General features: G+C 42.7%; 1 protein-coding gene across 1 annotated transcript in view; it reads left to right on the top strand.

Moving 5' to 3' along the window:
• cftr (CF transmembrane conductance regulator) overlaps positions 1 to 25,005 on the top strand; it is a gene marked incomplete at both ends in the record, with an annotated part of 54,890 nt that overhangs the window by 100 nt on the left and 29,785 nt on the right. Inside the window, 8 exons of the mRNA XM_079247932.1 lie at positions 5,702 to 5,812; positions 10,874 to 10,985; positions 14,394 to 14,609; positions 15,009 to 15,098; positions 22,961 to 23,124; positions 23,348 to 23,473; positions 23,660 to 23,906; positions 24,011 to 24,103. Of these exons, the coding sequence (XP_079104058.1) occupies positions 5,702 to 5,812; positions 10,874 to 10,985; positions 14,394 to 14,609; positions 15,009 to 15,098; positions 22,961 to 23,124; positions 23,348 to 23,473; positions 23,660 to 23,906; positions 24,011 to 24,103 (1,159 nt within the window). The remainder of the gene's footprint in view (positions 1 to 5,701; positions 5,813 to 10,873; positions 10,986 to 14,393; positions 14,610 to 15,008; positions 15,099 to 22,960; positions 23,125 to 23,347; positions 23,474 to 23,659; positions 23,907 to 24,010; positions 24,104 to 25,005) is intronic.

The raw sequence follows: 25,005 nt of genomic DNA, 5'->3' as shown, positions 1-25,005 counted from the left end.
CACCATGCTCTTTTTTTTTTTAAAGCCTTGTCTTGCAAAGATGATCTCATTTTGTGACTTTCACTGAAAAAGATTCCCCTTAGGGCTGTTTTATGTAGGTATAGCCTGTATCTTTGTTTATTTATTTATTTATTTAACGTTTAATTTCTGTCTATAAAATTTAATTAATTTTTCTAAATAAAGCGTCACCATTTAAAATCAGCCAGTCTTTTTCTTAACCGGCTTGTTCCAGTTAAGGGTCACGGGGAAGCTGGAGCCTATCCCAGCAAACATTGGGCGAGAGACAGGGTAAACACTGGCCAGGTTAAAACCAGTCAATTAGATCAAATAAAAGAAGTTAACCTGAAATATTTAAGTAGCCTATGTGTCTAAAATCCTCCATACGCGGTCGTTTTGCGCATGCGCTGAGATATTCCACTTGCAAAAAATCGGACACCTCTTGTGTGAAACACCTGCAACCTGCCCGAAGTTGTGCAGTTGTGCATAAGATGTCTGCCTGGTAAGTAAACTTTACACTTTATTTTGAGTGTTATTAGCCAGGCACGTTGACTCTGAAAAAAACTTAACTAGAGTAAAAAGTTGTTTGAGCTCTGATCCTTGTGTTATCTTGAATGAAGCTGGTTGAGTGTTTGATAGCCATTGCTGCTACTGGTTGAAAGCCAGCTATCAAGTCTCTTGATACCTAAAGCTGCTCATGTTTTACAACTTAGTTGTTGTGGTTGATGACATGACAAAGTTAGTCGGTGTGGTATTTTTTCAAGGTCTGAAAGCAGTCCATTGGCTGGGGGCACTGGTAGGTGCACACACATTTCTAACAGAAATTTAGAATGACAGTATTACAACTATGGGTTAAACAAATATACTCAATGTAAAATATTATGGTAGTGTGTAAGTGTCTGTTATGGTTTTAATCTGCCTCAGATGCCGGTACATGGCTTATAGTTTGTGATGGTCTCAAATCAAATCAAATCAAATCTTATTTATGAAGCACTGTTCATACAATAAAATGTTGCGCTAAGTTTTTTTTTAAATGATTGGTTTTAGTTGACTATGGCGTGGTGCTAACAGTCTTCATCTTGGCAAACTTGTATGTTGTATCAGCTGTCATAGGTTAATCGAGGGTAATACCTCTGCAGTGACTAAAAAGTACTTAACTAAGTTTTCTAAATGAGCAGCAGTTGTCTCCTGTGAGATCCTCATATCATTTAAAATCATTTAGCATATAACTGAATAATATCCCATTTCTTGCAGATTATTCAAAAGAAAAATGTGAATGTAAATTCCAGTTGGTCTATAGTTGGTCTTAGGGTTGGGCGATATGACCAAAATCTCATATCCTGATCTCATTTTATATCCCCATAATGACATACATCGCAATATAAAATTGTTTGTGTAAATTTGGGTCATCAAGTATTTGTCAGATGTGCTTGGCAACGGCAGCAGTGATCTCCCTCCAACTGTGGGAACAATAGCCGTATGGTGTTTCACGGGTAAATGCCTGTTAAAGTGTCTGGAGTTCATTATAAGCGCTTTTGCCACCACTTGATGTTGTTTTTGCAGCGTTTGCTCGTTGACTCTATTTTTTATTCTATATTCTTTATCCTGATTCTTGCACAGGCTATAAAATTAGTTAGTTGTGTCTGAGTCTGTTGTCGGGGCTGTTAGCTTGTCTGTTGTCGGTTCTACGTCGGTCTTTTTATATCCAAACCACATCCATGCGACAGAAATGTCCCCTCGTTTAGTTCAGTTTTGGTTGGCTAATCATCTTGTAGTGAATTACCCAGCTCTGAAACGCATCTGCTAATGTCTTCTCCATGTTTGTTTATATATTGCAGCATCCATGCCGTAAAGCGCATCTTGTCATAAAATACTGCAGTAAAAAACTCTATATTAGCGTAAACGAAACAGCCTCATATGAAACAATAGACATTTTCTATTGTCCAAACTATACATATCATCATGTCGCCCAGTCATATTTGGTCTATATTTTTTAATTCTGAATGCTGTACATTGTGCCGTGTGTTTGATCTAATTTAATGTTATTTTTAGCGACTTCTTTGAACCCTGAGTTAGCGGGGGAGGGGTGGAGTGACAAATAAATTAAATTAAAATGGAATATGTCCAAATTGATAGAGAGTTTACATATGGTTGTAAATTTCAAATATTTTTGTGGTGTTTTTGTCTTTATGTTTTAACCAGTGGTTTCTCTTGAAACAGGTTAGAAGAGAGGATCTGAAAGCGTCACGGATGTAGAGCCACTTGGCCTCTATGTTGGTGAAGATGATAAACATCTATTACACGGTGAGCAGTTTCTTATATTGTTGCATTAGGTTTTTTCTTAAGTCTACGTTAATTTATTCTGCAACCAGGGCAGTTCGGTGCATAGTACATGTTGAGTCTGCAGTCTGCATTTAAATCTTTGGTAGAGACCTTGCTGATGTAGTACAGCTACTTTGTGATTAGCAAGCATTCATATTATTATTTTGTTACTTTAAACTTCATAAGAAACTCATTATATTTTACTGCAGAATTGTGTATAGTGTATGAATTCAGTTGGTCTCTAACATGAGCATATAGACATGGAAGGTTGGTAGTTCACAGAACAGCCAGCGTTGTTAGCTTAGCATTTCTGGAGCTACATTGACCCGTCCTTTCCTCTTTTAGCTTATTTTGCTTTTGGAGATGCTACTCGACTGACAGGGATTTTTTTTGTTTGTTTCTAATTCATACCAGTTACTCAGAGCAGTGTTTTAGTCTGTGCCTACAACGCGGAAGAGCAAGACTTTTGATTGAAACGTGGATTAAAAAAGTGTTAAAACCAAAAGAACTAAATTAGCAGCAGTAGGGATGTCCCCATAAAGCTGCTTTATAGGGTTGCTAGAGCTAAATCTGGCTGCAGTTGTACCTCCTCTGGATACTTCAGCCCTGCATGTTAGACATGTAGCTGGTTTGCAAGTAGAATTTTCTTATGGGAAATGCTAACATTGCTAACATCATGCTAATGCTAAACGTGCAGCTACTTCTTCACTGACCAACTCAAACAATCACCATGCAAAATTGTGTAACTTCCTCTGTGTGTGTGTGTGTGTGTGTGTGTGTGTGTGTGTGTGCGTGTGTGTGTGTGTGTGTGTGTGTGTGTGGTGGGCTTGGGCAGAAAAAAATTTCCATGGTATCAGATGGTGTTTAGAAAGAAATACTCGGCAATCTTGATCCCCTTACTTTTGTCAGGACCAGTGAGTGTTTCCGATGTGGGTGTCAGTATCGACCCAACTCTACACAGCTATAAAACCCAAGATTCTTTCAAAAACAAGATGTAATGTAGATGTGCATCTGTGTTGCACTCAGACGTAACTTGATCCAAATTTTGAATTAAAATTTGTCTGTGTTACAAATATATTTGGGTGCTGTTAATATACTATGAGTATTTCCTTTAACACTTTTTTCTTTCATCTTTGCTAGATATACGGAACATTAAAGATGGTGAAATCCAAAAACCTGCAGTGGCAAACCATGGGCATCTGTCATCAGCAGAGACGGTGGACATATAAACCTGGAGAACACTTTGTGCTGAGCTCAAAGGAACCGAGACACAACTGAATTGATTTGTAAAGTTCAGATGAAATATGGGCTTTTTTTAAACAACTTTTCTTCAGGTGTTTTTGGCTGGGGAACAAAATCAGTGTTGCACAGGAAGACGTTTGGACCCACAAATAAAAACAGCAGCTGTAGAGTTACAAATGCAGCTCAAGAGGAAGAAAATGCTGTAAGCAGACAAGCATGATGAGGTGTTGTTGTTGTTAGTGTTAACTACAGGACTGTTATTGCTAGTAAGTGCTGCAGTAATGTTTTGATTGTATGCATTTATTTGTTTTTACAGATGAATAATACAAGTTTGTTGCATGTGCAAATGACAAGCAACTCTGTTTATATTCAGTTATTGCATTACAACTCTAGTCTGCAGTGTCCTGCAGGTTTTAGATGTTTCCCTGCTGCAACACAGCTGATTTAGATTAATGGATCATTGAGCGGCTTGTGTAGAACTAACAGTAAGCGATTAGAGGTCCATTTCTGTTTGTGTTGCAGTAAGGAAATGTCTAAAACTTGCAGAAAAGCTGCTCTTGATGACTGCTGCTCTGCAGGTAGTTGTTCTGGGGACTATAAGCTGTGTTCCATGTAGTGTGCATAATGCAGGAATTGCAATTTTTTCTGTTCAAAGTGTAGAAATGGTAAAGTCCATCATTCTTGTTTTTGTGAATTTTAGCAGAATATTTTCCTTTTTAAAATTGAATTCAATGTTTCTGTGAATAAATAACTGGTTGCATGACAGTTCTGTTACTTTGTATTTTGCAGTTTTTTCCCTTATATCCTGTTAGAAACTTTGTATCAAATCATTTAAAAATCATTTTATGTCTTTGAATATTGAAAGTAGAACCATTAATTGTGAAAAACAATAATTTGAAATAGATGAAATGATGTAAATAAAACGATAAGTCATCTTAGCGTTAAATAGATTTGGATTGACCTTTGAAACAAAAATTGATAAGAACCCACTTTGAGTGTGTTGTCTTGTATCCTCGCTAAGAAGTTAGAAAGACATGAGAAGATAGATGAAAATCACCTGAATCACCGGTTCTCAAACTGGGGGTTGGGACCTCAACGGGGTCGCAAGATCATTTCTGGGGGCTGTCAGATAATTGTAAAATAAATGTGGCTCATATCTAACAAATACATTTGGTACTTTTGCTAGTGCTGTCAATGCATTAATGCAGTGATGTTGTTTACATTTTGGCTTTTCTGCCACAGCAAATCATCCGCGTCCAACCACCCAGCTGGTACAGAAGCTCTGTTCAAATAGTTGTACTTTGACACATGTTTTACACCAAATGCCCTTCCTGACACAATCCTCTGTCATCCCGGCCTTCAGAGAACACTTCTGTCCCTCCTGGTGCTGTAGTAAAGGGGAGCTGCTGACCTTTACGGCTCTACCACCTGAACCACTGCCACTCCTCAAACCATTATGGGTTGCAGGAAAAAAATCTGCAAAATTAGAATTTTTTTTTTTTTTTAACACATTAACGCATAAACAACAAAATTGGTACACAATCTGAATATGATGTTTTCTCCACGAGAGAAGCTGATTTTGGGCATGTATAGGTGCTTCGTCATAGTGGCGAAGAAAAAATACTTTAGTGACCTTGATAGTGAATATTCGAGCATTTAAAGAGGATGATGAAGGATGACCCATTTTATATATTTCACATATTTGAGCACTTAGTCATTGTGCAGGGGTGAGAGTTGCAAACATTAATGCATGCTATCTTCAGGTCGTTTGGTCAAAAAGTTTGAAAACCACAGATCTACAACTTGTACAATGGCTGAGATGGCTTCTCTTTCAATAAACTGGATACGGTTACTTATAGATACTTGACTTTATCCTTATTTTTCATAAAAATTCTGGCAGTGGAACCAGGAACGTCTTGTATTACAGCTAACGTATGACTGATAGCTTCCAGACATCATCTACCATCGTAGCACAACAATCAGTGCATGTAGTCCATGAAGTTTTATTGTAGGCGCATTGAGTCTTTATCGTGCAGAATTTTCTAACCCCTTTCTGTGTTTGCAGAGTAATATGTTTGAGGCCTCTATCATCAAACAGTTGATTTTCTCCAGTCTGAATAACATGTTGCTTTTGATGTAGGTGGATAACGCCGCTGTTGAGGAAGGGCTTCAATAACAAGTTGGAGCTGTCAGATGTGTACAAGGCGCCGTCTTATGATCTGGCAGACACCCTCTCCGAGAGACTTGAAAGGTTTGTGCATCTTTCTCATCGTTTAGCCGACTTGAGGTTAACAGAAATGTGGTTAATAGCAGATTAACACAATCCCCTCATTATTTCACATTCTGTTTGCAAATAACCAGTTTGTCTGGTAATATTTTAAAACAGTCTTGAGCAACAGTTGCCTGGGCCTTTGGAGGCTCTTTTAAGGTATTTCTTTGGACTTTGGCTGCTTTTAAATTTGTTTTTAGTCTTGCCAATGTATCGGCCCATGCATCTTTTGTTTATTAATCCATGTAACTTTAACCTCTGAGTCATTCAAGCAAATAGAAGGTTTCTAACTGAAGGGATGAATAACAGACAACTTAGTAAAGGATCTATTTAAATAGTTTCTTTCTTTTTTCTTACTTTCAGTTTGTCACAAGACAAATTCACATCTGTACAGTTGCATCTTAAAAAATGGCAAAAATAACAGTTTTATGGATCTGAAATAATATTTTTGGATAACACTAATTTTGAACCACCTGGTGTGCAGTGTGTCTCAAAGAAAATGAAAATGAAAAGAAGTCCAAGAATGATCCAAGGGACACACGTGGGCCATTTGCTGATCAATCTACTTTTCACTGAAGCCTTGGTAGAAATGGCTTCCATGGAAGGGTTATTAGGTAAATTGTAAGGAAGGAAACAGGGTGAAAGGCTGAGATAAGCCAAACGCCACACAAACTGGACTGAAAATCAGTAGCAAAGAGTCAAATCAGAGCTCTGACTGACAGCATTCATGAAGCAGTTTGGGATCATTATGGCAGAGAACAGATCTCAGGACAGAAAACATCCAAAGAAGAGATTTGGAATATTTCTCAAGAAGCCTGAATAACTATTCCTGAACACTACGTAACTTTACTGCTTAAACAACCATATTTGTACACTTTATTGGACATACAAAATGCCTCTACACACTTATCCATGAAATCATCGAAGCACACTGTTCTCCACACCAATAATGAAAGATCAGGTTACATCCTTACTTCACTGAGATCGGCATTCAAAACCTGGAAGTTATTTTTTTATGGCTGAAAATGTGAATTTTCAAGTATTTCAGTGATTGATCAATAAATGTGTAAAGAAATGACAAGAAAGTTTATTCCCAAGGGTTCAGGCTGTACTGAAGAATAAGGCTTCTCAGAGTAGTATGTCTATATTACAAGTTATTTTAAACCAGATTCAATGTCTCTGACATTGTTTTGTATTTTGTAGTTTGACATGAATAGTGACTTATAATTTTGAACACAACCAGCAGGATTTGTTGAAGCTGCACTGCTGCCACATGAGGTTTGGTTACCTGAATGAATACAGGTGTCCATGAAAAAGAGCTTGTAATCTTCCCACGTACATTTGTAGAGAAAACCAACAAACTGGAATGTTAAACTGTATTCATGAGCGATTGTTTTAAAGTCAACAAGCAGAAGCGGGAGCTTTCTACCGTCAGACTTCTGAACTTGGGAAAAGCATATGTGTGCAGCTGTTCCTGTTTTATTTTAATTATTTGAAAAGTTGTTAAAAGGGATTTTACCAGTACGACACAGAAGCTAGTAAATAAATAGCACCTACAATCACATTTTTCATGGGATATGAATTTGTAGAAACCCCTTCTATGAATTTCTTGCGTTTTTGCATTTTCTTTGCGCTGTGCATGCCTTTTAAATGCGTTTACAGTAAAGGACAGAGAACATTCCTACTTTATAGTAAACTTAAAATATAGGCTGGCATTTAAACTTGGCTAGACATAAACCAGGCTTGTGTGTGCCAACAAATAGGCCGGCGAGTGATGATGGACGACATTAACTCTTTATTAACTCATCACTGGGGGGAGGAGGGGTGTGTATGGAGATTACATTAACACATTTGAAAAACCATACAGAGCTGATGAGGAAGCACTCCAAGTGTGTGATCCAGATAGAACTACATAGAAAACACGCAAGGTATCAAAACGTTATCGCTACTGCTTGTATTTGAAATCACAATGAACCTGTCCACAATGATGACATAAGCAAAGCATCACATGTGGGTGATGAAAACTCCCAGGTTTTAGCGGTCAGGGAGGCAGAATTGGAATATTTAGGAGAGTTTCTGGACGATGGCGATGGCGGGGGGTATTTGAAAAAAGAGGAAATGCATCTCAAGGGGCTTAGACAGTTCGAGGAGGCAACTGGGTACTTTGGAAACTAATATTTGATAAAGACTAAACCCTTTTAAAGATTTTGTCTTATTCACAGTATCCCTGAAAAACCTTTAAAACTCTGTTACATTCAGGGTCAATCCTTTGGCACACCAGTGGGTTGCAGGTGGGACACTTTGGCAGGATGTCTCTGCAGGACTGCTTAAAATGATTCCTCACTGGATCAAGCCATCATTTTTTGCATGTTAAACTCTAATGCAAGGATGTCAAACTCAAATATGCACTAGGCCAATTTTTAAAATTGGACAAACTTGTGGGCCAGCATTAATATGTATTGAAATCTTCCAGATATGACAATTAACCTCATTAGTCGGTTGCAAAAATCACATGTGCCTTCAGCTATTGTGTTTCTGCTCCGGCTCTCATTTGAAATAGTTTTTTTTTTCTCCAGGCTCACAAGCTGAAAACTTTCATCACGCACTTTTTCACAAACACTTCCTCATTAAAGGGCCTTAAGTTCCCATCTCTGCTGCAGTAGCTTTAAGTTGCCATGACTACTGTCCACAGATGAGAAGATCCTGTTCTGACTGACACACCAAATCCCCACCGGGTTTGGAATATTGACAGCACGTATGATACCGGCGGGCCAGTTCTGGTCGTCATTTAGAATTGCTTTATGGGCCAAATATAGTTACACTGCGGGCCAAAATCGGCCCGCGGGCTGGAGTCTGACACTTAGCCTGTTTTTAGTTGCTTTATTTAAATAATCTGACCCATCACCTGTTCTTTTGCAGTTTTTTCTACCAGTTGATGTAGAAAAAAATAATAGCTTTATTGTGCTAGAGATGTTTTCCCTCTCCCCATTTATTACCTCACCTACCAACCACAGCAGTGTCCCACAATGGCCTTGCTTCTTGTTCACCCCAGGGGCCCTTATCACATTGAGTGGTGCCAACAAGCCAGTTAATGTACATGGATGTTAAAAAGTCAACCTTTAGAAAGTTTCCCAGTACCCACTGGGTGATAAATGAGCAGAGGTGGTGATTTTACCCTCATTATTCTGATCGGCAAACAGTGACGGCTTCTGGGAATGTGAACTTTACCTTCCAGTAAAGCGTGCTTCGTCAGCCTCTTCATCACCCTTAATTCACCACAACTCAGTGAACTTTACTGGAATGAGATGGAAATTTTCTGGCAGGAGCTAAAGTTATATTTAAATATGAAGATATTAAATAAAATGCTTAAAATTTGGATTTAGTGTTGAAATTGACCCGTCATTATGGCAAAATAAAGGAAAATAAGTGCAACAACCAAAATGAACACAAACATAAAATCAGTCAATCAAGTCAATCAAAGATACTTTATTAATCCCAGAGGGGAAATAAAAGACTAAAATTTTAAGGAGCAAAAAAGAGCAGAAACTGATATAATCTGCCCCTTTCACACAAATAATAAAGCAAATGTTTAATAAAACTGAACTAGAAACAGCTACTTTATGTGTTGTATTTCATTATTCACTATTTTCACATCAGCACAGGGAGGAAAAAACAAACTTTTTTTATTATATTTTATTCTAAAAGATCTGTAATTTCATTTAAACCCTGGATATGTTTGTTTTACCTCCTTTGTCCAGATTGTTCCATAAACTGACTCACATCACTTCAACACTTGCTCTGAATCCTGGTTGCATTAATATGTCACATCCTTTCGCATGATAACCGCTTTGTCTTTTTTCTTTCTTTCTTTTTTTTTGGACTTTGGTGTAAACATTTCCTCTGAGCTTTACAGATTACCTTCAGAAGATTATCATCAGTTTAATCATTAAACATAAATCATTGTAATCTCTCTGTCTGCTTCTGGTAATGACTCATATCGCTCTTTTTTGTCATATAACAACTGGATAACTTAATGTTTTACTTTTTGTTTCACATATTCTTACAGAACAAGTCAGACAGGAAACAATCAAAGAATATAATAGTAGATTTAGTTCCTTAGTGGCCAGTGCATTATTTATTATGTTTAACAACTATTGTTTTAACTATTTTTAGTTTTATACTATTCATAAAATACATCTATTAAATAATTTAAGCAATAATTGTAAGACATAAAGATAGTGGTGTCTCAAATGTTTAGTTATAATCATGACTATCATTTGGCCCCCAGTAACAAAGAGTGTGGAAGACCCTGTCATTTGTTATTATCGAAGGTTTTAGTAAGCTTTGGGAAGGAATTTCTTTCACAGAAAATTCAATTTGTGAGCTGAAAATCAAAACATGACCTGTTTAGAGCCACAAAGAAACATGGCATTGCAGTTCTGCTTGTTCAGGACTTCATGTTCAGGCTGAGCTGAAAAATTTATTCAATCTGTTGCATTTTTAGCACAAAGTGACAAAACACTGCAAATATGCAAAGAAAGTGCTTTCAATCATCTCTTTTTCTTTCCCTGTGCACCTCGTCCAGCCTCTTGTCTTATCTGCTGGTGAATCACCCAGCCAGATGAGGTTAGCTCGACGATACGTACAGAGACAGAAGCAAAAGTTACTCAAACTGAAGTGGGCTGCAGTCGACAGGGCGCACGCATAAAAATGCGTTTTTTGTGAAAGCAGTTGCAAAAAAGAAGTCTGGTCTTCTCTATTTTTACAATGTTATCTTTTAACCTTGTATCAGAAACCTGTGCCGATAACAAGAGTTTGTTTCTAGATAACTGGAAGTCAGATTCTTATTAATAACTGTGAATCAGTGCTCTGTGATGTCTTTTTGTTCTGTAACAAAATAACTTAAACCTGGTTGGCTGCCAAGGTGGTAGCAGACAAACAACAGCCAGAGCCAAACCTTGCTGGCTTTTGGCTGCTAGATGTTATTCTCCTTGTGTGTCTGTGCTGCTGTTTAACTGTGTTGTAACTCTGCCCACCCCACAGAGAATGGGACAGGGAGGTGGCGTCGGCCAAAAGCAGGCCGAAGTTGATGAGAGCACTGGCCCGATGCTTCTTTGGCCCCTTTGCCTTTTTTGGTGTACTCCTCTACTTTGGGGTGAGTGTCTCAGTCTCTCCTTATGTTAGGAAACAAACTTGGAATACAAGGTGTAGCATGACCCGAGTCAAAATCACAAAACACAGTAAAAATATCTTTAGCAAGGTGGCTGCTAGTATACCATTCCGTACCATACCATACCATACCATACCATTCCATTCCATACCATACCATACCATACCATACCATACCATACCATACCATACCATACAATACCATTCCAAACCATACCATACCATACCATACCATACCATACCATACCATACCATACCATACCATTCCAAACCATACCATACCATACCATACCATACCATACCATACCATACCATACCGTGCCGTACCATACCGTACCATACCATACCATACCATTCCAAACCATACAATACCATACCATTCCATTCCAAACCATACCATACCATACCATACTATTCCATTCCATACCGTACCGGACCATACCATACCATACCATACCATACCATTCCATTCCATACCGTACCGTACTGTACCGTACCATACCATACCATACCATACCATACCATACCATACCATACCATACCATACCATTCCAAACCATACCATACCATACCATTCCATTCCAAACCATACCATACCATACCATTCCATTCCGTACCGTACCGTACCGTACCATTCCATTCCATATCGTACCGTACCGTACCATGCTCCTTGCATGATCCAATGCTTTTTTCTTACCTCCGCCAAGGAGGTTATGTTTTTTTTTTGTCTGTTTGTGGACTGATTATAATTACATTTTCAGGAGTTGTTGGAAATGCGAAAAGAAAGAACAGGTTTAATTTTGTGGTGAGCCGGATCACAGTTTGGTATCAGGAACTTTTTAAAGGCCATGGCGGAGGTTTGTGCTCTCAGAGTGTTTTTCTACTTCGCAGCTTTTTTAACCCACGATTTTCTCTTTTTCAGCTGATTAGTAGGAGGAGGCAAATAAACCGAGCCGGGTCAGGGAAATCCTTTCTGCATTTTCTCAGACGTGAAGGAGCTTAGGAAGTATAAGAAATAAACAATTCAATTCGGCCCGAACGTTTTGATTGGACAGAGTTATTACAGATTTACAGTAAACTGAGGGGTCTAGCTATATATCTTATTGTTCATCATTACAAAAATAATGGATGTATGTATACCATCAGGATGAGGAACCACTTCACCCACGGTAAAAAAATGCCTCTGAGCAAGATTATCTAACCCAGCTTTAAGAAGTAGACAGAAGTCTACTAAACATAAGTAGGAATGCTTATCTAAACGTGGGGACCCATGGAGTTTTCCAGGGATCCACTCAAATCGCTTCAAGTGCTGTCACAAGATTAAAATCACTGCTGTTTAAAACATGTCAGATAAAACTGTTTTCTCTTAGTTTAGCTCTCTTTGTGTGTGTCTGGGCCTGTGTGTGTGTGTGTGTGTGTGTGTGTGTGTGTGTATGTGGGGGGATGACACCTGCTGAGTGTGTTATCCTGCAGAAGAGGGCCAATAAAGCAATGACGTAAAAACCTCACAAGCATGTCGCACTGTGGTGTCACAAACCGATTTACTGTCTCCGACTCGTGGGAAGGTGTGGACAGCAGCCGTTGCTTGGATGAGTACAGTTAGACCTGGTTGTCTTGGCAACAGGAGTGCCTGTTAGATGTAAATAAGACACTGTGGGAAAACAGGAAAGCTTTGGAGGAATTTCCCAGTGGAACCCAGCAGTTTTAGTTTAGTTTTTTCTGTTACTGTGGGTCTTGGCTGGGGGAGGTGATCTTGCTCAGACATTGTTTTTTCCTCTGGATGAAGTGGTTCCTCATCCTGAAGTAGTCTACACATTTTGTAATCATGAACAATAAGAAATGTAGTTAGACTCAGTGGTGCAGTCCATGGTATACGCAGGTATACGGAGTATACCCACTTCTTTTTCAGTCAGCATTGAGTATACCCACTTCTAAAGCCCCTGTGATGCTGCTTTTACAGTTACAAACGTCTCTACACATGTAGCTACGTCGTCCAGCAGCGCAGCTAAGGTTACCAATGCTACACTGGTGCAGTTAGTCAACAGCTGGATTAGCTTTAGCCTGAACATAGACAAAATAAAGCTATATGTATTTATGTCTATGAGCCTGTCTCTCACTAGTCTGTGTGCCAGTCTTGGTTTAGTCATTTCATAACTCTTCCTCCCTGAAACTGAAATGCACAAATTATGTGACAATGAGCAAATATACTGATGGATTTTTTAAGTAGACTAAATTGAGTCTTACATGTCACTTTTTCTGAAACAGCATTTTTCTGGGCTACTTTTTTTCTGTTTTTAAAACACGGACAAAAAAATTGAGAGTATACCCACTTCATGATGGACCACTACAACACTGGTAAGACCCCTCAATTTACTGTAAATCTGTAAGAACCAGTCCAAACGTCCGGACCGAAATGAAGTTGTTCATTTCCTATATTTTGTAAGGGTGTGGCATTCCTGATAGCTACACCCTGCATATCAATAGCGTGTTAGGATGAAAATACAAAGTAGTGAAGAAGAAACTCGGAAGGCAAACATGTTTGAGAAAATGCAGGAAGGATTTCTCCGACCCGGCTCGGTTTATTTGTCTCTTCCTGCTAAACAGCAGAGAAAGAGAAAATCATTGGTGGAAAAAGCTGTGAATAAAAAAGCCTTAGATCACGCAAGGAACAAAACCAAAGGGGGAGGAGCTAAGACCGGTTGCCATTTTCAGATTTTGCTAGCTCCCCAACATTACCTACCTGAGCTTAAAAGTGATGTCTCTTCTCTTGATTTATTTTAATATAGAAAGACTGTTGTACTTCTTTTTTATTTTATTTTGTTAAATATGTTTAATATTGCAGGATTTTGTTTTTCTGTATTTTCAAATTATTTTAGTTTGTTTCTTGTGCTCTTTCTCGGCCATGCTGGATCCTAATATTTATGGGTTGGTGTGGTGGTTCACACCATGGCCTCACAACAAGAAGGTTGCTGGTTCAAGCTTCGGCTGGAGACGGGGGGGGGTTCAACAGTTACCTTTCTGTGTGGAGTTTACATGTTATCCCTGTGTGTGTGTGGGTTCTCACTAGGTGCGCCATCTTCCTCCCACTGTCCAAAGACATGCATGATAGGTTAACTTGTTTCTGTTTAGACCGTGGGGTGGATGATGACCTCTGCAGGGTCTGCCCTGCCTCTCGCCTGCTGATGGCTGGGATAGATTTCTCACAACCATGAATTTGAAAAAGCAATACAGAAAATAAAAAAATAAATAGTTTAATTAAATTCGTAAGACAGTTTTATTTTCTTGTTTTTCTTGTATTTTTTTAAAGAGGAAAAGTTACTACAACTACAAACACATTTAAAAAAAATATGAGAACCACTTAATCTTCCCTTTGCTACTCCTTCTTTTGTTACAGGAGGCTTCCAAAACTGTTCAACCTCAGCTTTCAGGTCGCATCATTGCTTCTTTTGACCCGTTTTTTGAGCCAGAACGAAGTCAGGGATACTACCTGGCCCTGGGCCTCGGTCTTCTCTTCACTGCCCGCTTCATCCTCTTGCAGCCTGCCATCTTTGGGCTGCATCACCTGGGCATGCAGATACGCATTGCCCTTTTTAGTCTTATTTATAAGAAGGTAAAATGACATTCTCTTTTATTTTTGTGTGTTTTAAAAAAATTGTTCAATAATTATTGTTGGTACTAAATTCAATAATTTTTTAAAAAATATTACGGTGTACTTATGTTGTATCTGTCTCACATGGAACATGTTTTGCCATCTGGGTAACAAAACAGTCTTTTTACTTCAGTGCGCCGCAGCTGCTTCATCAGCCAAATGTGTCCATCTTGTTTGGTGTGCATGACGTAGCATTCTCAGAATGCTTTTCACCTGTGGAAGTCCAGCAAGCTGCAATCTACAGGCTTTGTGTGGGACATGACAGCCTGGTGTCAAAGCTTACCTTATGTCACTGACTTCCCATTGGATTTTCTTACTCTCATTGTGGTTCAACTGACCTCTGACGTGTGAACTTTTCAGACCCTGAAGCTGTCCAGTCGAGTCTTGGATAAGATTAGCACCGGGGAGCTCGTCAGTCTGATGTCTGCCCACCTCAACAAGCTGGATGAGGTGAGAGCAAAGTCTTTATCACTGAAAAGACATTGTGAGAAAATTTCATCCGAAACCGCTGAAACCATTCAAATACAAAGTTAAAGTATGTATGCTGGTGATTTATCTTGAAATGAAGCCGACTGAGATGTGAGGTTTTTTACAAGGACACTTCAATAGTTTCCAGAAAGGATTGAAAGTTCACACCCTTCCCGACGTCGGTGAATCCATTTAATCAGCAGTGTATTGTTCTGTACTTCTGTACTGATACAGCGAGAGGAAAAAGAGGACAAACACAGTCAATTAGGTATTAGTCCATAAGCAACTTGTTATGTAATCGAATGCAAGTGTTGGAAAACAAAGATGATACATGGCAATGTAGCTGGATGGTGTGCATCTGTGTGTGTGTGTGTAAGCTGTCAGCTGTGTTGCCTCAAGTCTCACCAGGGCGTTGAATGTGGAAACACTCTGCAACCCGCTTTGGGATAATTATCACCTGCCGTGGATGTGGCTCACCTAACAGTGTGTGTGTGTGTGTGTGTGTGTGTGTGTGTGTGTGTGTGTGATGAGGTGCCTGATGGATGAAAGGTGCAGGTGAGTGGATGAAAAGGAAAATATCAAGGTGTGAGGTGAGTGTTACATCTACAGCGCAGATGAGACTGAACAGCAGTGATGATGGTGGATTGTTCTGGACTACTTGTTTCCTATGATCATCGGTTTATTTGTCCCCTTCTTACATTATTTTTGTGGTTTCCTGTTTTATAATAAGACTTTTTCAGCACATAATCAGCATATATCTGTAGGACGATAAGGAATGGTCTTCTGGTATCATCAGGGCTTCGTCCGCCATCTTGGAGGAACTTGGCTACTGTTTATAGTGACACTTTCTGGTTTCTTTTAAGTTAACTTTGCTGGAATGTGTTAAAAAAAAACACAGCAATGAGAAACATCTTTGTATAATAATCTCAAAGAGGAGCAAAAAGGTTGCTATGATGCAAAAGGACAAATTAATAACTTAGATCAGGGGTGTTCAACTCGGTCTGGAATCCAGCAGGTTTCCCATCTATTTCTGCTGCAGCACAGCTGAACGAAGTTAAATGGATCTAAAAGCCTAGCAGGTTCTGCACAAAAACTCATTAATTTGAGTCAGCTGTGTTGGAGCAGATCTAGATGCTTTGTCGTGTGTTTCGGTGAAAAGCCCTGCTTTCAAGTTAGAAAAAAGCATTAAAATCTGTTTGCTAATTTTCTTTTTGTGTGGGTAGGGGCAGGGTGGATCCATGCTTCCTGGGTGCTTGGCTGGGGCATTGGAGTGTGGACTGGCTTTGCCAGGTGGTCGTCTGGAGGGCCTGGTCTTCCTAGCCCTTTGATTGTGGGACTGTGTGGTGGGCTTTTGGGCTCTTGGGCCCCTGGGGTTTGCACTCTGTCTGCCCTGGGCGGCCAGTGCTCAGTAGAGTTGGTGGCTGCTGGTCTGTGCCCTGTGGCTGTGGGGGTCTCTGGCCCTGATCTCCCTTGGCCCCCTCCTAGGCGGATGGAGTCATCTTTGTGGTGTGGTTGTTATGTTGACGTCAGGTTCGGAGAATTCACATGCGGACTCGGCTTGGAGTTTCGATAATAATTTATTTGCTTCTTTCAGATTCTTGATTCTTTCCCAGGTGGATGCGGAAACCAGGCTTAGTCGGCAGGCAGACAAGCGGGGAGGAAAACCTAGCGGATAGAGAGGCGGGCAGGCAGGCGGGCAGGCAGGCAGGCAGGACAACAATCGGGCAAACAGGCAGGATCTCTGACGGGAAAAAACACACGGGTTATTGATCAGGACTACACACAGGAAAGAATCTTTCAGGCCGAGAGTTGTACCGCGGAACGTTCAACAATCTGGCGATGAACAGCAGGCCGGGCGGATCCTAAATAGTGCTGCAGCTGATTGCCAGAATGAGGATCAGGTGTTTAGGATGCCAGGCACGCCCACCAAGGAACAGGATCACAACAGTACCCCCCCCTCAACGGGAGCCACCAGGCGACCGAAAACGGTCAGGATGAGCCCGGCGAAAGTCACGAACCAGGGAGGCATCCAAAATGAAAGAGCGGGGGACCCAGGCACGCTCCTCAGGACCATACCCCTCCCAGTCCACCAGGTATTGAAAACCCCGACCACGACGGCGCACATCAAGGAGACGGCGGACCGTGTAAGCCGGGCGACCAGCCACAAGCCGGGCGGGAGGAGGGGGCCTGGAAGGAGGGACCAGAGGACAGGACGAAACAGGCTTAAGTTGGGAGACGTGGAATGAGGGATGAACCCGCATGGAACTGGGGAGTTTGAGTTGGACCACCGTAGGGTTGATGACCCGTTGAACTTCAAAGGGGCCCAAGTAACGAGGGGCTAGTTTCCGGGCATCGGTTCGTAAGGGAATGTTCCTGGATGAAAGCCAAACCTTCTGACCGGGGGAATAATCGGGCGCAGGGGTCCGGTGACGATCCGCCTGGCGCTGATTCCGTTCCCCAGTTCGGAGAAGCGCAGCCCGAGCCTTCTGCCAGACCCGTCGGCAGCGGCGGATGTGAAGCTGGACGGACGGCACCGAAACCTCACCCTCCTGGGCGGGGAACAGTGGTGGCTGGTACCCTAGGGAGCACTCAAAAGGGGACAATCCAGAGGCTGAGGAGGTGAGAGAATTGTGAGCATACTCCACCCAGTCCAGATGTTCGCTCCAAGAGGACGGGTTAGCCTCTGACACACACCGGAGGGCAGTCTCCAAGTCCTGGTTGGTCCTTTCAGCTTGACCATTGGTTTGAGGGTGAAAACCAGACGACAGACTCAGAGTGGCACCAATAGACTGACAGAAAGCCCGCCATACCTGAGACGTGAATTGGGGCCCTCTGTCAGACACGATGTCCGCGGGTAGCCCGTGGAGCCGAAACACGTGGTGAACCATTAGATCAGCCGTTTCCTTGGCCGAGGGGAGCTTGGGGAGAGCAACAAAATGCACGGCCTTGGAAAAACGGTCAACAATGGTTAGGATAGTGTCTTTACCTCTGGAGACGGGCAAGCCGGTGACGAAGTCCAGGGCAATGTGGGACCAGGGCCGGCTGGGAACAGGTAAGGGTCGTAGGAGACCCGCCGGTGGTCTATGTGAGGCCTTACTCCGGGCACAGGTAGTGCAGGCAGCTACAAACTCCCGAGTATCCTTATCCATCGTGGGCCACCAAAACCTACGCTTGAGGGATAGGGAGCGCGTGGATCCAGGGTGGCAGGCCAGGCGAGAAGAATGACCCCACTGGAGGACCAAGGAACGGGCGGTATCTGGAACAAACAAACGGTTAGGCGGACCTGTGCCTGGGTCAGGTTGCCGTCGCTGGGCCGCGAGGACCTTATCCTCCACGTCCCAGGTAACTGCAGCAGCAATGCAGGTGGCAGGCAGGATTGTGTCCGTGGAGGGAGTGGAACCTGATGTGAACTGGCGGGAAAGGGAGTCTGGCTTCTGGTTCTTGGAACCGGGTCGGTACGACAGAGTGAAATTGAAACGGTTAAAGAAAAGGGACCAACGGGCTTGACGGGGATTCAACTGTTTCGTGGACTGCAGATACTCCAAGTTTTTATGATCTGTCCAAATGAGGAATGGCAGCCTAGAACCTTCCAGCCAGTGACGCCACTGTTCGAGCGCCAATTTAATGGCTAGTAGCTCACGATCACCGACGTGGTAATTCTGTTCGGCCGGGGTGAGACGTCGAGAAAAATAAGCGCAGGGATGGAGTTTCTGAGTCCTGGTAGATCGTTGAGACAGCACGGCTCCAACCCCCTTGTCCGAGGCATCGACCTCAACCACAAATTGACTACTGAGATCAGGGTGGAGGAGAACTGGTGCTGTGGTGAAAAGTTCCTTCAGTCTAAGGAAGGCCTGATCTGCAGGTCCAGACCAGGTAAAGGGACCCGAAGGTGAGGTAAGGCGAGTAAGAGGGGCTGCAATCTGACTATAGTTACGGATGAAGCGACGGTAGAAATTGGCAAATCCCAGGAAGCGTTGCAGGTCCTTTACAGAGGTGGGAGTGGGCCAATTTACAACCGCCTTGATCTTCTCCGGGTCTGCACGGACCTGCCCGGTCTCAAAAATGTATCCAAGGAAGGTTACTGTATTAGCATGGAACTCGCACTTCTCAGCCTTGACGAACAAGCGGTTTTCCAAAAGTCTCTGTAAGACAAGTCGGACATGTTGCACGTGCTCCGACTGGGTCCGGGAGAAGATGAGGATGTCGTCTAGATAGACGAAGACGAAGCGGTTAAGGAAGTCACGTAATACATCGTTTACCAGGGCCTGAAACACAGCAGGAGCATTGCAAAGACCGAACGGCATTACCAGGTATTCAAAATGGCCCAGGGGAGTTCGAAATGCGGTCTTCCATTCATCTCCTTCTCTCATTCTGACCAAGTGGTAAGCATTACGGAGGTCGAGCTTAGTGTAGATCGTGGAACCATGAAGGGAATTGAAAACTGACTCCAGTAGTGGTAGAGGGTACTTGTTCTTCACGGTGATTGCATTTAAGCCCCGGTAATCAATGCAGGGCCTAAGGGAGCCATCCTTCTTAGAGACAAAGAAGAATCCTGCTCCGACGGGTGATGATGAGGTCCTGATCAATCCAGCTGCCAGGGAATCTGAGATGTATCCCTCCAAGGCCTCCATCTCAGGTCGAGAAATATTGTAAAGTCGGCAGGTTGGTAACGGAGCACCTGGGAGTAATTCAATGGAGCAATCATAAGGCCGATGGGGTGGCAGCGCTAGGGCTTTATCCTTGCTGAAAACCTCCGTTAGGTCGTGATAAGCCGTAGGGACTGCGGATAGATCCGGGGTAACGGGGAGTAGACCAGAAACGGATGAAGTGGAGGGAACAGCCGACTGAAGACAAGTGGCATGACAGAAAGTGCTCCAATTAATTATTCTCCCGGTCTGCCAATCCAGGTGCGGGTTATGTTGTGACAGCCAGGGGTGACCCAACACTAGCGGAGATTTAGGTGAGTCAATTATGAAGAAGGGGATGTATTCTTGGTGGTTGCCAGAGACTATCAATCTAACGGGGATGGACTGTTGGGTTATGGAGTAGAGGTGGCTCCCATCTAGAGCTTGTACAGACATGGGAGAAGAAAGAGTCTCTGCACCTATTCCCAGGGTGGTGGCCAAGGTCCTATCCACAAAATTGGCCTCAGCTCCGGAATCAATTAAAGCCTCAACAGAATGGGGGGTCTGGTCTGTGAACAGGGTTACCGGGATAAGTGTCCTTGTGTGCGGGACCTCCTTGGGGGATGTGGTCGCCAGTACTCCCGCTGCTACTGACGACCCTGGTCTTTTACCCGGTTAGGGCAGAGAGATATCCTGTGTCCTGATCTCCCACAGTAATAGCAATCACCAGATTCTCTTCTCCTCTGCCGTTCCTCTGAGGAAAGGTGAGCCATGCCCAGCTGCATGGGTTCCTCCGTAGATCTGTTTGTGGGAGGCAGAGGGAAAGTAGTTGCTGCAGAGGGAACCTCAGGATATTGGCTAGACCGCCGTTCTCTGTCCCTTTCCCGTAGCCGGTTGTCGAGTCGTATGGCGAGATAAATCAACTCATCCAGAGAGCCAGGTGTGTCTCGGGTGGCCAGCTCGTCTTTCATCCGACTACTTAACCCGTTAGCGAAGATGTCCCGGAGTGCTACGTTGTTCCAGCCTGTATCCGCAGCTGCTATCCTAAAATCAATGGAAAAGTCAGCAACACTCCGATCTCCCTGACGGAGATTAAGTAGCCGTTTGACTGCTTCACCTCCCCTAACTGGGTGGTCAAAAACCTTCCTCATCTCCTCGACAAACGAGGAATACGAGGAGTATCTGAAACCCTGCTGTTCATATGCTGCCTCCGCCCATGCCAGTGCCTTACCTTCCAGAAGCCCAATAACATAAGAAACCCTGGATCTATCATTAGCATAGGTGAGTGGTTTCTGGTCAAAGACAAGGGAGCATTGAAGGAGGAATCCTCTACATTCTCCCAAATTCCCTGCGTAGGGCTTAGGATCTGGGATGTGTGTCTCTCTTACTGTGACTGCGGGACCGTGCTGAGGTGCGGGTGCGTCGGGAACCGGATGCTGGAGAGGAGCAGGAGGGGTTAATATAGCGATATGCACGGTTAGTTGAGCCAGCTGAGAGAGAATGGTGTGATAATTCTGTTCCAGAGTCAACATCATCCGCTCATGTTGAGCGAGGCGAGCATTCTGACCTGAGAGGGTTTGTTGCAGTGGGTCCGAGGCGATTTCCGGGTTTGCGTCCGCTGAATCCATTTGTGGCCAGATTGTTCTGTTATGTTGACGTCAGGTTCGGAGAATTCACATGCGGACTCGGCTTGGAGTTTCGATAATAATTTATTTGCTTCTTTCAGATTCTTGATTCTTTCCCAGGTGGATGCGGAAACCAGGCTTAGTCGGCAGGCAGACAAGCGGGGAGGAAAACCTAGCGGATAGAGAGGCGGGCAGGCAGGCGGGCAGGCAGGCAGGCAGGACAACAATCGGGCAAACAGGCAGGATCTCTGACGGGAAAAAACACACGGGTTATTGATCAGGACTACACACAGGAAAGAATCTTTCAGGCCGAGAGTTGTACCGCGGAACGTTCAACAATCTGGCGATGAACAGCAGGCCGGGCGGATCCTAAATAGTGCTGCAGCTGATTGCCAGAATGAGGATCAGGTGTTTAGGATGCCAGGCACGCCCACCAAGGAACAGGATCACAACAGTGGTGGCTGGGGTCCATGTTCAGGTGTGGCCCGGGTCTTGTCAACCCCACTGGACTGCCTGTGATCTTTGTTCAGGAAGGGTTGCATTCACTCTTCTTTGAACATTTTTCACTCCGTATATTCTGCATGCTGACCCTGTGTTGTCCTGTAGGTTTACTCATTCACACTTTCTGCTAGTTTTCTCTGTGTTTCTGGTGTTAGTTGAAATAAATGGTTTCTGTTTAACTTGTTCACCCCTGGTGCTTATGACAGGTCTTATTTCCCTGCGGGGGCCTTGTTGTGTTTTTCTACACAACAAAGGTTCTCTACAGTTTGTGGTCGAATTGCACTCTTCTCTATATAGTGTATCTTTGTCTCCTCTTTTTTTTTTTTTGTTTACCATTTTCTTTCTCCTCCCTTCTCTCTTTCCACCCTTTTCTGTGTCCTTCAGCCCGGTCCAGCGGTGCAATGTTGTATTTATGTATTTATGTTGTATCTCTTTGAACATTTTGCATGTTAGTTTGGAAGCTTGGCTGCTTTAAGGATTTCTGCTGGTATTTCTGGGACTTTAACCATGCAGAAACACATAATGAAGGTTCCAAAATCCAACAAATACATAAAATGCGAGGAAAGAGGTAAAGAGTGGAGGATATTGAAACAAGCCATATTTTATTGTTTTATCGTGAAACAAAAGGGATGAGTTAGCAGTAGCTTGTGTGTGTTTGTCCATGTTTGGTTGGCAACTGATTTGATTTGATTTGATTTGATTTATATAACTGGACCGATTTTTTTTTATTTTATTAAATGAAAATCCCAGATTAAGAACAAATTTATGTTCACTTTTAATCACACACTAGAAACAACACCTATGCTCATATTGGCAGCTTTTAAAATGATTTTTTTGGGCATTACCTATTAGCTGTACAGTCTGTCTGCATGATCAGATGCTAATCTGACAGATTCCTTTCCAAAAAGGGTAAAGTTCTCAGAACACTGGTATCCAGTGAAGAGTTTAACTTCTCTGCAGTGAGGACCTAAATGTTTTCCCTGTAGGATTTAAATTTCTTTTAATATATAAAGCATTACATGAAAGTTATTATGTAGTGTTTTCTGTACTCTTGAATCTTGATGTGTGTGTGTGCGTGTGTGTGCTTTTTCAGAGCCTTGGACTTGCACACTTCATATGGATCACTCCTCTGCAGTGTATATTGTGTGTCGGCCTGATCTGGGAGCTGATCGAGGTGAACAGCTTCTGTGGCCTGGCAGCTCTGACTCTGCTGGGTATCGTCCAGGCCTGGCTATCCATGAAGATGGGTCCTCCTCGGTGAGGACCCCATACACTTATCATATATGACATTTACATTGTACTTCAGCCTATACAGCAAAGTAGTAAATTTCTCTTTCTGATCACCAGCTTCTTGTTGAAGGAAATAGTTTAGTATAGATGTACATAAAATCATTTCTGTGAGAATCTGCATGGGAACATCCATGCTATGATGTGCTAACATGATTGAAACTGTGTTTTTCACACTGTTTCCTGAGAACAGGGTGCAGCGGGCAAGACTGATCAGCCGCCGTCTGGCGCTCACCTCAGAGATTGTGGAAAACATTCATTCTGTGAAGGCATATGGCTGGGAGGAGGTGATGGAGACCATTATTAAGAACATCAGACAGTAAGGCACCATTATTAATCTTGTTCACTGTCAACAGATATATTGTTCCTTTTTTTTTTATAGCACACATGTATGTTACTTTTAATCTAACTGCAGCGATACTTCCAGTGTGATGCAATGATTGCATGTGTAGCTTTTACTTAAAGCACTTATGTATGGTGGTGTGATGCTTGTCTTCCTCCCCAGGGGTGAAATAAAACTAACAAGGAAGATCGGCTCTCTGCGGTACTTCTACAGTGCCTCGTACTACTTCTCTGCCATCTTAGTTATCGTGGCAACCATCGTACCGCACGCGCTCAGTAAAGGCATCATCCTGCGCCGAATTTTCACAACAGCTTCCTATTGCATCGTGCTGCGAATGACCCTAATCCGCCAGCTGCCAGGCTCCATCCAGATGTGGTATGACACGCTAGCACTAGTCAAAAAGATTGAGGTACGTCAACTGGTCAGGGTCAGACATACAGTTTGCTCATTTGATATGTTTGATTATGCTTCTTGTGATGGATACTTATGTTTCTTCTTTTATTTTTCTTTCAGGACTTTTTGTTGAAGGAAGAATACAGAGTGCTGGATTACAGCTTGACCACTGTTGGACTGGAGGTAGTTAACGTGTCTGCATCGTGGGATGAGGTTGGTTTGTTTCATCTAAAGTATAATGCTTAATGAAAACAACTACTGCTTTGGTTATGTGTTCAGTGAGGAGATTTTAGGAACTCCAGCAAAAAGAACATTCAGACACTTTTCTTAGGATAAACACTTCCTGTTAGCAAACCAGGATTATATGACTCTAAGGTGCAGTCGCTGCAGGCAAAAGTAACTGTTTTGCCTGTACGTAATATCTGATCTTTTTATGACAGTCTAAATAGCATAAACTGGATTTTTTGACCCGGGCCACGTTTGTAGTGCTACAGTAAATCAAGTACATATCCCATCTTTCTCAAAGTGACCTTAGTCTGAACATTCATTCATTCATTTTCTGAACTGCTTAATCCAATTCAGGGTCGCGGGGAAGCTGGAGCCTATCCCAGCTGGCTTTGGGCAACAGGCAGGGTACACCCTGGACAGCTTGCCAGTCCATTGCAGGGCCACACAGAGAGACGAACAACCACTCATGCTCACACTCATTCCTAGGGGCAATTTAGAGTAACCAATTAACCTAACATGCATGTCTTTGGATGGTGGGAGGAAGCTGGAGTACCTGGAGAGAACCCATGCATACACAGGGAGAACATGCAAACTCCACACAGAAAGGCCACCAAGCCCCTCCCCAGCCAAGGATCAAACCAGTGACCTTCTTGCTGTGAGTCCACAGTGCTAACCACTGTGCCACCGAGCAGCCCTTAGTCTGTACAGTCATGTTGCATTTCATCCGACTCATACGTCATCGAAGTGAGATAGATGCCACAACTCTGCGCCAGAGACAGGACTCAGTAAACCCAAATGTAAATAACAGAACAATCCATCCATTCAGCGATCTGAATTGCTTCGTCCAATTAAGGGTCGTGGGGAAGCTGGAACCTATCCCAGCAGTC

Source organism: Telmatherina bonti, assembly GCF_933228915.1.
Source record: "Telmatherina bonti genome assembly, chromosome: 2".
NCBI lineage: Eukaryota > Metazoa > Chordata > Actinopteri > Atheriniformes > Telmatherinidae > Telmatherina > Telmatherina bonti.
This window is presented reverse-complemented; position numbering and strand designations above follow the sequence as displayed.